General features: G+C 43.2%; 1 protein-coding gene across 6 annotated transcripts; it reads right to left on the bottom strand.

Moving 5' to 3' along the window:
• Positions 1-501: 501 nt before the first annotated feature.
• S1PR5 (sphingosine-1-phosphate receptor 5) lies at positions 502-4,332 on the bottom strand. 6 transcript variants are annotated; one of them, XM_074260543.1, is made up of 2 exons: positions 4,035-4,332; positions 502-1,927 (listed from the first exon to the last, which is right to left on the bottom strand). In XM_074260543.1, exon 2 carries the CDS (start codon positions 1,794-1,796, stop codon positions 633-635), a length of 1,164 nt encoding a protein of 387 aa, XP_074116644.1. In that variant the 5' UTR covers positions 1,797-1,927; positions 4,035-4,332; the 3' UTR covers positions 502-632. The 6 variants fall into 6 exon arrangements, with proteins under 6 accessions (XP_074116644.1, XP_074116617.1, XP_074116625.1 ...); XM_074260516.1 differs by having other exon boundaries at positions 502-1,924; XM_074260524.1 differs by lacking the exon at positions 4,035-4,332 and adding an exon at positions 2,658-3,774.
• Positions 4,333-14,126: the final 9,794 nt, after the last annotated feature.

Raw genomic sequence — 14,126 nt, 5'->3', positions numbered from 1 at the left:
CCATAACAAAGCTCCCTAGGTCCTCTGCAGTTCCAAGGGCTACCGGGAGGTGGCGACCCGCCGACAAAGTCTTCTGTGGTAGCGAAGTATAGATCAGTTTTAGGACCCGAGATCGCAAGCTCTAGCTCAGCAATCATCTCTCGATCCACCCTCCCCCCCGCATCCCTCTTTCACAGCGCCCCAAGCAAGCCAAGAAGGCTGTATATCAGAAGGGTAAGGGACTGATCTCTGTAGAGCCCTTAGGTCATATTTTATGGGAAAAATAAGAGCAACACTTGCATACGAGTTAGGGTATGACGGGTCAACGAGATGGATGGGGCTGCACAAAGATTTTCCCCTGACCCCAGCAAATCCTCCCCCCTCTCGCTTATGAAGGCAGCTAATTCGGTGTCTGGGACAGTGAAGAAAGACGAAACCTGGCAGACATTAACGACGCCGTTTTCCTAAAGGGGACTCCAGCCCAGGTTCTCTTGGTGTCAGCTCCCAGATATTCAGACGTTCTATTACAAATGACTTTATTTACTTTTCAAAATAAAACAAAACAAGCCAGTAATCTGAAAACAGTGCAGGAGGAGAGGACTGGGTCCTGAAGAGGGGTTGGGAAATAGTCTGTGGTCTCCGGACACTAGGTCTTAAACGGGAGAGCGCGTGGGCGTGGCGTTGCCTGTGGAGACGCTAGTTTCCAACCCTTCTGGTCTGTTGGAGGAGCGCTCCGACTTGCTGGTGCTGCACTCCAGGATGGGAGGTAGCCGCCGGCGCCCGTTGGCTGCACCCTCGCCACCACCTGGCCCTGGGCGCAGGGGCCTGCAGCAGTAGCAGCAGCAGCAGCGGTAACGGTAACAGCAGAAGAGGCGCAGGAGCGCGCGCCGCAGGTCCCGGTTAGTAAGCGTGTAGATGATGGGATTGAGCAGCGAGTTGGCCATAGCTAACCCCAGGAAATAGTCCGCCTGCAGAAGTATGGGGCAGGCTCTGGCCGGACACGCCACATCCAGCAGCAGCAGCAAGAAGAGGGGTACCCAACACACTACGAACGCCAGCAGTACCACGGTCACTGTGCGCAACAGCGCCAGTGACTTGGACAGGCGACGGGACCCCCCAGACGTAGCCCGAAGCTGCAGCTGCTTTGTGTTGGCACGTACCTGACAATAGATGCGAGCATAGAGCGCAAAGATAGCCACAAGAATGACTAGGAAGGCAATTATGCAGAAAAGCACGTAGGGCTTGGCATAGAGGGGAAGCACTGTGGAACACTGGGCCAGGCGGCCTAGGCAGTTCCAGCCGAGGCTGGGCAAAAGTCCGAGCAGCAGGGACGCCAGCCACGCGGTTCCCGCCAGCAGCAGCGTGCGGCCCCGCGGGTGCGTGGGCACGGGCCGACGGCTCGCCATCGTTAAGTGGCGCTCCAGCGCTATGGCTAGCAAACTGAGCACGGAGGCAGCCAGCGTCACGAAGATACCGCCCTCGCGGGCCAACCAGAGAGCCGGCGACAGGTGCAAGGTGCGGGCCCCGGACAATAGGATGTTGACAGTGTAGGCGACACCGGCCAGCAAGTCGGAGAGGGTCAGGCTGCCTAGGAGTAGGTACATGGGCGCATGGAACTTCTTGTGGCGCCACAGGACTAGCAGAACTGCCAGGTTCTCCAGGATGATCAGGCCACATACTGCCAGGAAGACTGCGGCGTCTACGCGCAAGCCTCCGCCGGGATCGTAGCGCGCCCAGTTCAGTTTACCCGTGTAGTTGTAGTGCAGTACGATCACCTCACTTCCCAATGCAGCCTGGAGCGCCGGAGGCGGCTCCATGGCGGCCTAAGTCCCCTCCTCCTCCTCGTGGTTCTCAGCCGCTTTCACAGATGGTTGGCTGCATCACCATACTGAGCACTGAGAAAGAAACCGTTCCCGGGCTCGAGCCCCGGGTCTGGGTCCCAGTCCTGCTGGAGAAGGAAGAGGACCAAGTCAGTGTGGAGTCCTTCCCAGAGTCGAGCCTCTAGAGATTCCAGCGCCCCAGGGTCCTCCCCCCCTTCCCTTCCCCTCAGACTCCTGAGGGGGTTTATGGCCACTTCCTCCGGAAAGCCTTTGGAATAGCAGCGAAAGGCAGCTTCTCCCCCTTTCCCCATTCTGGGAATCCAGCCAGCCCAGAAAGGAGACCGAATGAACTGCCTATGTCTGGCAGGGATAAAAGTCTGAGATGCCCTCGGGGCCATTGTACCCCACTCTGGGGCAGAAACCGGTGCAGCTGTTCCTACAGCCAGGCCGGAGTGAGGGGCCGAAGGGGTGAGTGGGTTTAGCCCTTGGCAAAGACCTCGCAGGCAGCTCCAGAAGGATGAGAAACAGCGGGGGAGGTTCCTGGGAGGAGATGAGTTGTGACCTCCGGGCCAGGAACCAGGCAGGCACCGGAGCCGGGCCAAACCAGTGGAGCGGGGAGACACATTGTCCCAGAACTCCCAGACACACGCACAGACAGACACAAAAGCCACACACACAAGTAGAGTTGTACAGGCAGGCACAGATCCACAGACATAATGCAATTATACATACACAAATAAGTAGACATGAAAATCCACGGAGGCCTACTGGTACACATGTAGACAGCTCCAAATTCAGATACACAAGTCTTGGAATGGGAAAGGGATGGGAAAGGCTTGAAAATGGGGGAATTCTTACCCTTATCCATTCCACAACTGACACTACACTTCCACCACTTCCATTCCCCTAAGCGGAGATAGCTGGGTTTTCCCTGAGCTGACTTTGAGGTTTCTCCCTTTTGAAAATGCCAGGAAAATCCCTGGAGAGGTGAGCCAGGGGCTGTGGTGGGGACTGGTGCGTCAAACCGCTTCTTCCCTGACCTCTAGTTCATGGTAAACATGTCGAGGAGCTGCACCGTGTTGGTCCTGGTTCCAGGGATTCTGTGCTCTAGGTCGGGTATCTGGAAGGTCTCCGGGATAGCAGCTGCTATGGCTGGGGGACAAAGCCCTCACAGCTATCTCTTGTGCAGCAACAAACGTAGTAGTCAGCCCTCGAGTTTGTGGCAGCTGCAGGCTCAGAGGATCCAAGGTCCAGCCCACCTCTGCCCTTCTCCAGTCCCACGGGCATCTCAGACACGGGCCGAGTGCTGAGCCCTCTGGAAGATCTCCAACCCAGACCCCACTCCCCTATCTTGTCCAGCCTGAGAGGGGGTCCCCAGCCTCCCACACTCACCCTGCGGCTTTGGCTATAGCGAGCCGCGTCTCCGCAGCCGGGTGAAGCGCTCCTCCTCCAGAGTTGTGCCCGCATCGGACTGGGCGGGGAGAGCGAGGCTTGGGCGGGCTTGGCTCCGACCTGGGTGCGGGCCAGGGGGCGGGGGCGGGGGCTGAGCTGTTCCCAGAGGAGGAGACAGGATCCATCCCGGCTTCTGGGCGGCTCAGGAACAGCTGGCCTCCTTCAGACCGGGTGGGATCCGTTCCCAAGAGCTCGCCCCTGCCACCCGCTCCCCCGGCCTGCTCCCTTCGAAACGGCCCTCTTCCAGCTGATATGGTCGGGACTGGCGCTGGCCTCGGAGAGGAAACACCGGGCTCAAAGCAATGCGTTTCCTCCAGCGCTGGCTGAGTGCCAAGTGCAGGTCGGAGGCGCTAAACTCGGGGGGCCAGCATTCCCGCTTTAATCTAGCTTTGGTCCTTTCGCTCTCTGTTCAGTCTATCAGAACCCATGTGGGCTGCGGTGAAGCGCTGGAGCGCAGAGAGAAGTGGCCAGGAGGCATCTAACTCCAAGGGAACTAATAATAATGCTTTTAATAGATGCTTTTAATAAGAGCTTAAGTGAACATCCCAGAGAGAGGGGAACCACTGGAGGAAGCGATGGGGAGAAGGAATCGGCTATTAGGAGGAGCCTCATTTCCCTGCCCGACACCTACAGCCTCCCCGCCCCATCCCTTCCCTCCAAGCATCCCCAGTCACAGCCGAGAGACACTAGAAGACAAACCCAGACGTAAAGGGGTACACAGAAGCAAAGAGGCGGGCAGACACGGAGCCAGAGTTAGAAAACTCCAAAGACAGCGATACTCACAGACTGGATGGTCCCGTTTCTCAGGGCCAGGAAGCTGCTCTCCCTCAGGTCCCCTGGGGCTGGTTGCGCTGGAAGGATGGGCTTTTAATTCCTGTGGGGACCTTTCCCCTAGTCATCCGGCTCTCAGTTACGAGGCAGTCCAGACTCTCACGCCCTCTCCTGAAGGCCCGCCTGTCCGGAGACCTCCCCCGCCTTTGACCCTCCTCTTCTGTTCCTTAAACCTGGCCCCCTCCTCCCTAATTCCCAAGAAGTCCTCGGCCTTTAATTCTAGTCCTGCTCCCGAGTCTAATCCAATCCCATCAGCATTTATAAAAGGCTCCCGCCCACTTTAGACTGAGGGGGTTGATGGGATGGGGTGAACTGTGGCCTCCACCAAGGACAGTGCCCTTTTGCCCCTACTGGGAAATTGTGGCTAGCGGAAGAATAAGGGGTAAGAGGTGGGGTTTGAAAATAGAGGGGATAAGACGTTTAGATGGGAACTAAAGGTTTGTAAAGTGTTTGTATGCGTTATTTTTTGATCCTCATGACTTTGTAGTAACAACTATGAGTACATTTTACCTATGTGAACTTTGGGCCTCATGGAGATTATGCCCCTGGTCATAAGTAAGAGTCATAAGCAAATTTGAAGTTGGGCTTTGCCTAATTCAAGTCTAGTATCACTCGCTGCCTCAGAGAGATAGCCAATACCACAGACTCTTAAGAGCTGAATAATTCAAGGTCCATTTGGTCCAACCTGCCCAGAACAGGATCCTCCTCATTATCAATCAGTCAATCAACAAGCACTCATTAAACACTTTCTATATGTGGAGAACTCTGTGCTAAAGACAATGAATGAGTATTAAGTAAATAAATGAGGGAATGTTATTTGTTAAGTACTTTGCTAAACACTGGGGATACAAATAGAAAAATATGACAATCCCTTCTCTTTAAAAGCTTAAAATCAAATAGGGGGAGGTATTTCATATACAGAATATATGTAAAATGAATACAAATTGGTTTGGAAATAGATTACAGAGAACTAGGAAAGAAAGGCAGCTAAATGGCTCAGTGGATAGAGCACTAGCCCTGAAGTCAGGAGGATTTGAGTACAAATTTGGCCCCAGACACTTGACACTTAACATTTATCTAGCTATGTGACCCTGAGCAAATCACTTAGCCCCAATTGCTTAACACACACAAATTGGTAAGAAACAAGAAAAGATTTCATGAACACTGTAATGTTTGAGATGAAAATTCACCTAGTTTAAGATTAAAGGAAACTAGAAATTCTAAGAGGCAATGGTTGGAAGAAAGTGTACTCTAGGCTTTGTGAGAGATCCAGTACACAGGAACAGTGATAGGCTAGTATGGATAGAGCAGAATGCCAGAAAAAGGGGAGTAAAGAGTTAGGTTACAAAGAATTTTACATGTTCAAAAAAAGAGGTATTTCTTTTTTAAATTTAATATTTTATTTTTCCAATTACATGTAAAAATAATTTTCAACATTCACATTTGTATAAAATTTTGAGTTCCAATTTTCTCTCCCTCCTTTCTCTCCCCCCTCCCCAAGACAGAAAGCAATTGGATATAGGTTATATATGTACAATCATTTCAAACATATTTCCATATTACTCAATGTTGTGAAGAAAAAAATCAAAACAAAAGGGAAAAACTATGAGAAAAGAAAAAGAAAATGATAAAAATAATGTACTCCAATCTGCTTTCAGTCTCCACATTTCTTTCTCTGGAATACGGATCCCAAGTCTATTGGAATTATCTTAAATCACTGTATATTGCTGAGAGGAGAAATTGATTATCATACAATCTTGCTATTGCTATGTACTCTGTTCTACTCACTGTTCACTCAGCATCAGTTCAGATTTTTCTGAAATCAGCTTGCTCGTGTTATAGAATAATACTATTCCATTACATTCATCTTATTCAGTATTCTCCAAATGATGGGCATCCACTTGATTTCTAATTCCTTGTCACTACAAAAAGAGCTGCAACAAATTTAAAAAAGAGAGGAATTTCTATTTGATCCTAGGGCCCTTGGGATTTTTTGAGTTGTGAAGTGATAAGTGTTTTTAGAAAAATTACTTTGGCAGCTATAAGGAGGATAGAGTGGAAAGGAGAGAGACTTGAGGCAGGGAGAGACTAAGAAGGGGCTACCACCGTAGGCCAGGCAGGGGGATAAGGGCCTGGGTTAGCATTGGCAGGGTAATTGTATGAGTAGAAAGGAGGGGTTTGGTATGCAAGAGATATCAGAGAGACAGAAATGACAATCCTGATTCATTCAGCTAGCCTTTTCTTAAAAACCTAAACTTATGGTAAACTCAAAACCTCCCAGTCTATTGGCTTGGGAACAATCTTAATGTTTAAAACTATTTTCTTGTGTGTGGGGGTGCTGGAGAGAGGGAAAGAATTTGAAACTCAAAAAACAATAATGATTTTAAAAATGAAACATCAAAATAACTCAAAAAAGTAAAAATTAAAAAATTAAAATGTGTACTTTACATTTGAACACATTTTGTCTCTCTGCAACTTCTGCTTTTTGATCATAGTTCTTCTGGGGACCAAGAAGAATAAGTCTGCTGTCTTGTGTATATAATCCCACCTGTTTTCTTTTCTCTTCTCCAGCCTGTCCTCAATTCCACCAAACAATCTTCTATAACACATCATATAGTCCTACCTACATTCTTTTCTCTCTCCTCTGGACCTGCACTAGTACAAAAATCACAAAATTTTAGTATAAGGGATTCCAGGGGCCAAAGATTCCAATTCATACCTTACTAAGCCTCCTAAATTTGCCAAACCAGACAGGAATCATCCAGCTTTGCTTAAAGTTCTCCACTGAAGGAGAACCTAATTTCTGCTGAGGCAACTCATTCCATTTTTGGATAGCTCTACTGGCTAGAAGATTTTCCTTGCATCAAGCCAAAATCGGCTTCTTTGAAACTTGACCCTTTTCTACCCTCCGGGGTCAAAGAGAGCAAGTCTAATTCTTTCACATGACAACCTTTCAAATATTTGAAGACAACTATTATTTTCTCCTAATTCTTCTTCAAGAGAAGCACTTCTAATTCTTTCTAATAATTTCTAATAATTCTTTTACCATTCTGATCACTCTCTGACTTGCCAATAAATATCTTTTCTACAATGTGATGCCCAGAATGGAACACAATATTCTATCTAGATACAGTAGGACTAGGGCAGAATGCAGCAGGATCATAACAGAATATTAGAGTTGGAAGGGACCTTACAGGAATATTGAGATTTTCCCTTCATTTTACTGATGAGAAAACTCAGACCTAGAGAAGAATCAATGCTTATCCCAAATCTTAAAGTCTTTGATAGGATTAGGACTGAAACCTAATTAAGCTTCCTTCAAGTCTATTTTCTCCAAATTGGGGTTTTGATGGGAGTGGGGGAGTTATGTGTTCCCTCTCAGACTAAAGAATAAGTACATCATCCCAAATGTAATGGATTTTGCTCTTTTCAACAGAGGTAATTCAAGGCAGTTCCAATAGACTTAAGATGGAAAATGCCATCCAAATCCAGAGAGGGAGCTATGGAGTCTGAATATGGATCACAAAATAGCATTTTCACCTTTTGTTGTTATTGTTTGCTTTTTTCTTTTTTCTTTCTCATGTTTTTTTTTTCTCCTTTTGATCAGATTTTTCTTGTGCAGCATGATGAATATGGAAGTATATTAGAAGAATTACACATGTTTAATCTGTATCAGATTACTTGCTATTTTGGGGAAGGGGAAGGGAGGGAGAGAGAAAGAAAAATTTGGAACACAAGGTCTTGCAAAGGTATATTTGGAAAAATAAAATACTATTTTAAAAAGTAGATCATCCTAGACCCACATTTAACACCACATATTAAGATAAGATCAAAATGGGTCCAAGATTTAGGCATAAAGAACGAAATCATAAATAAATTGGAGGAACATGGGATGGTTTACCTCTCGGACTTGTGGAGGAGGAAGGAGTTTGTGTCCAAGGGAGAACTAGAGACCATTATTGATAACAAAATAGAAAATTTTGATTACACCAAATTAAAAAGTTTCTGCACAAACAAAACTAATGCAAACAAGATTAGAAGGGAAGTAACAAATTGGGAAAAGATTTTTACAGTTAAAGGTTCTGATAAAGGCCTTATCTCCAAAATATACAGAGAATTGACTTTAATTTATAAGAAATCAAGCCATTCTCCAATTGATAAATGGTCAAAGGATATGAATAGACAATTTTCAGATGATGAAATTAAAACTATTTCCACTCATATGAAAGAGTGTTCCAAATCACTATTGATCAGAGAAATGCAAATTAAGACAACTCTGAGATATCATTACACACCTGTCAGATTGGCTAAGATGACAGGAACAAATAACGATGAATGTTGGAGGGGCTGTGGGAAAACTGGGACACTGATGCATTGTTGGTGCAGTTGTGAAAGAATCCAACCATTCTGGAGAGCAATCTGGAATTATGCCCAAAAAGTTATCAAAATGTGCATACCCTTTGATCCAGCATTGCTGCTACTGGGCTTATATCCCAAGGAATACTAAAGAAGGGAAAGGGACCTGTATGTGCCAAAATGTTTGTGGCAGTCCTTTTTGTTGTAGCTAGAAACTGGAAAATGAATGGATGTCCATCAATTGGAGAATGGTTGGGTAAATTATGGTACATGAATGTTATGGAATATTATTGTTCTGTAAGAAATAACCAACTGGAGGAATACAGAGAGGCTTGGAGAGACTTACATCAACTGATGCTGAGTGAAATGAGCAGAACCAGAAGATCACTGTACACTTCAACAACAATACTGTATGAGGATGTATTCTGATGGAAGTGGATATCTTCAACATAGAGAAGAGCTAATCTAATTCCAATTGATCAATGATGGACAGAATCAGCTACATCCAGAAGAGGAACACTGGGAAATGAGTGTAAACTGTGAGCATTGTTTTTTTTTGTTTTGTTTTGTTTTGTTTTGTTTTGTTTCTTTTCCCAGATTATTTTTACCTTGCGAATACAATTCTTCCTTTGCAACAACAACAACAAAATTCGGTTCTGCACATATATATTGTACCTAGGATATACTATAAGATATTTAATATGTATGGGAATGTCTGCCATCTAGGAGAGGGGGTGGAGGGAAGGAGGGGAAAAATTCAGAACAGAAGGGAGTACAAGGGATAATGTTGTAAAAAAAAAAAATTACCTATGCATATGTACTGTCAAAGAAAATGTTATAATTATAAAAATTAATAAAAAACAAAATTTAAAAAATTATAATTGTAAAATTAATTAAAAAAAATAAAAAGTAGATCATCCAAGATGAATTATATGATTGGGGCCTGGAAAGGAAACTATTTGGAGCAACTGTCATGAGGTGTTGACATGAGTAACATAGAATTGTTAAGCAGAAATGAGAGCCCAAGTAAGATGATAGAAATTGGAAATAATTTATATTGAAAGATTTCTTAGGAAAAGAGGTGTTGTAACATACTATTAGTGGTGGATTAATCCAACTATTCCATAAAATAATCCAGAATTATGACAGAAGAGTCACTAAACTATTCATATTCTTTGGCCCAGGAATTCCATTATGAGGCATAAATCCTAAGAGTGAATAAAATCAGTTCATGAATGAAGCACTGTGCTAACTGCTAAATAAAATAACTATATAGAAAAGTATGACAGACCCTTCTCTGAAGGGGCTCACATTCTAATGGAGAAGTCAACATATATGCAAGGATTTTTTTTTGTTTTTTGTTTTTAGCAAATCAGAGGGAAAGATTCTATAGTCCTTAGAGCTAAGCAACAAAGAAGATATGAATCCTTCTTTAGTGTCATTCCCATTGATCAAATGATATCAGTTTCTGATGTTGAACTATTTGACAGTGGCAAGGACTTTGGTTAAAAGTAGCTGCTCTGCAGCTGGTTGCTGTAGACCCTACAGGGGCCAATTGTCAGGCTGAATCTCCACAGGCTTCTCAGGATAATGGCTGAGGGCACTGGGCTAGAATTTTTGCTTCTCGTCTCTGGAGTTCATGGTCCTGGACAGTGACAGGAAGAAATATCCTCTACATAACAAAACATTTGTACTAGCACTTTTTTCCATGGCAAAAAAACAAACAAAAAACCAACTAACCAACCAAACAAACAAAAAAACCCTAAACAATCAGAAAACTGGAAGTCAGTGTCCATCAGTTAGGAAATGGCTGAAAATGATGACATTTGATTGTACTGGAATATTACTGTGCCATAAGGAAAAAGCAAATATGGGCAGGTAGGTGATGAAATGGATAGAGCACCATCCCTGGATAAAGAGGACCTGAGTTCAAATCCAGTATCAGACATTTAATAACATTGCTACCCTGGAGAAGTCACAACCCCTATTGCTTCTTTCCTTGTCCCCTCTCCCCCCCAAAAAAAGAGAAGACAAATATGAAGAATACATAAACTTGGCAGGATGTATATGAATTGATGCCAGAGGAACTAAGTGGAACCAATATAATGATATGCACATTGACCACAATAATGTCAAAACAAACAATACTAGAAGGCATTAGAGTTTAAATAAATACAATGACCAATCTTGATTCCAGAGGAGTGATGAAACTATTGTTTTCCTCTCTCAGATAAAGGAGGGCCCACAGGTGTGGAGTGAGACATTTGCTGGAAATGGCCAATATAAGGGTTTGTTTTTCTGATAAGAAAGATTTCTATGAGGAGTGTGGGAGATAGTATGGGAAAACTGTTGCAGAAATGGGAAGAGTGAGCTCAGAAATTTTATGTATGTTGTAGTTTCTTTGTCTTGAAGAGACACAAAATAGAAGATTGAATAGTAAAATCTCAAATTTGTTAGTTAAGTTAGAACATTAATGCTGTAGCTAAAATAACTAGCTCATTAACTTAAGTCACTAACTGTTGATCACAAGATTAATTGCCTATATGTCAATTGGCTAGGAAATGATAACAAATTTAATCAAAAAAGCATTTATTAAGCACTTACTCTAAGTGATAAGGAATATCAAGACAAATTAAACCATTCCCTGCCCTTATGTTCTGTTGAGGAAAACATATAAATATATAATATTACATATAAGATACATACAAAGTAGATGGAAGATAGAGAGAGGAAAATTGCCATGACCTTTTATCCCTCTTCAAGTTCTGGTGATTTCCTTCCCCTCCATTGATAAATGATGAACAAGATGAGAACAAAGCCTGCGAAGATTTCTGTGAACTGATGCAAACTGAAGTGTGCAGAACTAGGAGAAGATTGGACAGCATTGTAACAGCAATATTGTATGAGTAATCATAAAAGACTTAACTACTCTGATAAATGCAATCCCAAAGGATTCACAGAGAAAAAATTTATCTGCCTTCAGACAGACAACTGATGAACTTATACTTTTATAAAATCTCTTTATTTGTACTGTTTTTTTATGTTGAGTTTTGCAACATGGCTAAAATGGAAGTGTGTTTTGCATGACTTCACATATATAATCAATCTTAAATTACTTACCTTTTGAAGGCGGGCTGTTCAAGGGAGAGAGAATTTGGAACTCAAAATTTTCAAAAGCAATTGTTAAACTTATTTATATATAATTTGGAAATATTTTTTTCCCCTGAGGCTGGGGTTAACTGACTTGCCCAGGGTCACACAGCTAGGAAGTGTTAAGTGTCTGTGACCAGATTTGAACTGGGGTCCTCCTGAATTCAAGGCTGGTGCCCTATCCACTGTGCCACCTAGCTGCCCCTAATTTGGAAATATTTAATGAAATAGAAAAATAATTTTAAAAATTCAAACACACCTATGTCCCTCCCATCTTAAAAAAAATCTTTATTTAATCTATCCATTTTATTAGTGTCTCTCTTTTGGGAGATCTAACCTGGTTGAAGAGGTCTATCTGTCTTCTTTTTCTCTCATTTTCTTCTTAACTTTATGTAGTCTGTTCTTGTGTTATCTTTCATTTTAAACTGTTCTCTCCAAGGTTTCTAAAGATCTCTTAATAGTCAAATTCAATGAGCTTTTTTTCAGTCCACATTCCCCTCATCCTCTCTGTAGCTTTTGATACTGTCAGTAAGTAACACTCTCTTCTCTCTAGGATTTTTTGTGTGTGAGACCTGTCTCCTATTTCTCCTCCAACCTGTCTGACCACTTCTCAGTCTCCTTTGTTGGAGGCCTGCTAACCATGGATGTCCCCTAAGGGTCTGTGCTGAGCCCTCTCTTTTTATTTAGCTTGATGAATAGTTACCATGGTTTCAACCATGATCTCCAGGATGATGATTCTCAGACCTACTTATCCAACCCTTACCTCTTTTCTGACTTGTCTTGCAAATCCAACAGTCTTCTAGACATCTTAAACTAAATGTCCTGTAAGCATCTTAAACTCCACATCTCCAAAATGGAACTCATCTTTCTGTCCAAACCCTCCTCTCTGACTTCCTATCATCTTGAAAGATACCAACATTCCTCATTCACCCAGGCTCAAATCTTTTATGTTTGTCTCACTGTCTCTAATTTTCCATACCCAATTTGTTACCAGAACCTGTCAATCAATTTACCTTTTTGATTCAAGTTAATTCCAACAGACTTGTGATGGAGAGAGTCATCTGCATCCAGAGAGAGGGTTAAGGGGACTGAATGTGGATCACAACATAGTATTTTCACTTTTGTTGGTTTGTTTTTTTTTGTTTGGGGGTTTTTCTCTCATTTTTTTATATTATTATATTTACATTATTATGTGACCCTTCTCTAGACTCTCAACATTTTTCACTGGTAATCCCATTATGCCTGGAACTCTGTCCCTTCTTATCTGGGCCTCCCAGCTTTCCCCACTTCCTTCAAGTCTCAGTGAAAATTTCACCTTCTACAAGAAGTCTTTCCAGGCCTCTTTTGTCTTAGTACCTTCCCTCCAATGTGTCCTCTATATATGTCTTGTTTGTATATAAGTCTTTGCATGTTGCCTCCCCATTATACTGAACTCCTGAAAAGCAAGAACCATTTTTACCTATCTTCGTGTCCCTAGGCTTTGGCACAGTGCCTGGTGCATAGTAGGTCCTTAATAAATACTTGTCAACTTGATTTGAACAGCTGGAGGGAAGTCTCCCTTCTCCTGCTTGAGTTGAATCTTAAAGGAAGTCAGGGTTCAGCTATTCAGAGGGAGATCATTCCAGGTATAGTAGGCAGCTAGTACAATGTCGTGGAGACCATAAATGGAGCACTATGTGTGCTGAACAGTGAGTAGGTTGCTATGGATTCCAGGAGAAGGAGGGGACTCAAGTGTAAAAAGACTGAAAATATGAGAATGACCCAGGCAATGAGAAGCTTTAAATGCCAAATACAGCATTTTATATATCCAGGATTCCATGGCTACAGAGAGCCATTGGAGTTTGTTGAGTCAGGAGTAAAGGGATGCAAATGGGAAGAGTTATGTCTTCAGAACTCCCCTTAAGGAAAATCACTTTTGCAGGTATGTCTAAGATGGAGTGGAATGAGGAGAGACTTGAGACAGGGAGTTCAATTAGAAAACTATTGCAATGGTCCGGGTGAGAAGTGTTAGAGGGCCTGACCTAAGATAGTATCTGTGTGAGTAGAGAAAAGGGACATATGTATTCAGGAGTGTGCTGGGGCCTGCTGGAGAGAGCAGATTATTAAATTTTCAATGTGAACCTTTAGATCTTGGAAACTGGCAAATGTTACACATAGGGCTTGGTTTATTATTTTGTTGATAGTCTAGACTTAAGAAAGTGATGGAGAAAATGTCAAAAATTTTGGGGTCACTCAAACAATATTTCTTTACCTATCAATAGTACCATTGATTGATTACTCTTCCCAGAATAAGAAGTGTAAAGCAGGGAAAAGAGATAGAGAGAAGGAAGTACCTGTGCAGCCAACAAGCAGATCAGTGCAAGGCTAGATAGGATGTGAAACTTGTTTTGGGGTCTGAAACAAATTAAGTATATTGGGCTAAGTGGGTTACTTTACACTCAGTTACCAGTCAAGGTATCTAGACTTCAGATGAGAATTCCAAAAACTTCCTTAAGAAGTATATCATATAGTTTTACCTCTCAGACTTGTGGAAAAGGA

Source organism: Sminthopsis crassicaudata, chromosome 1, assembly GCF_048593235.1.
Source record: "Sminthopsis crassicaudata isolate SCR6 chromosome 1, ASM4859323v1, whole genome shotgun sequence".
NCBI classification, from domain to species: Eukaryota; Metazoa; Chordata; class Mammalia; order Dasyuromorphia; family Dasyuridae; genus Sminthopsis; species Sminthopsis crassicaudata.
Note: the sequence above shows the minus strand (reverse complement) of the source record. Positions and strands in the feature narration are given on the sequence as shown.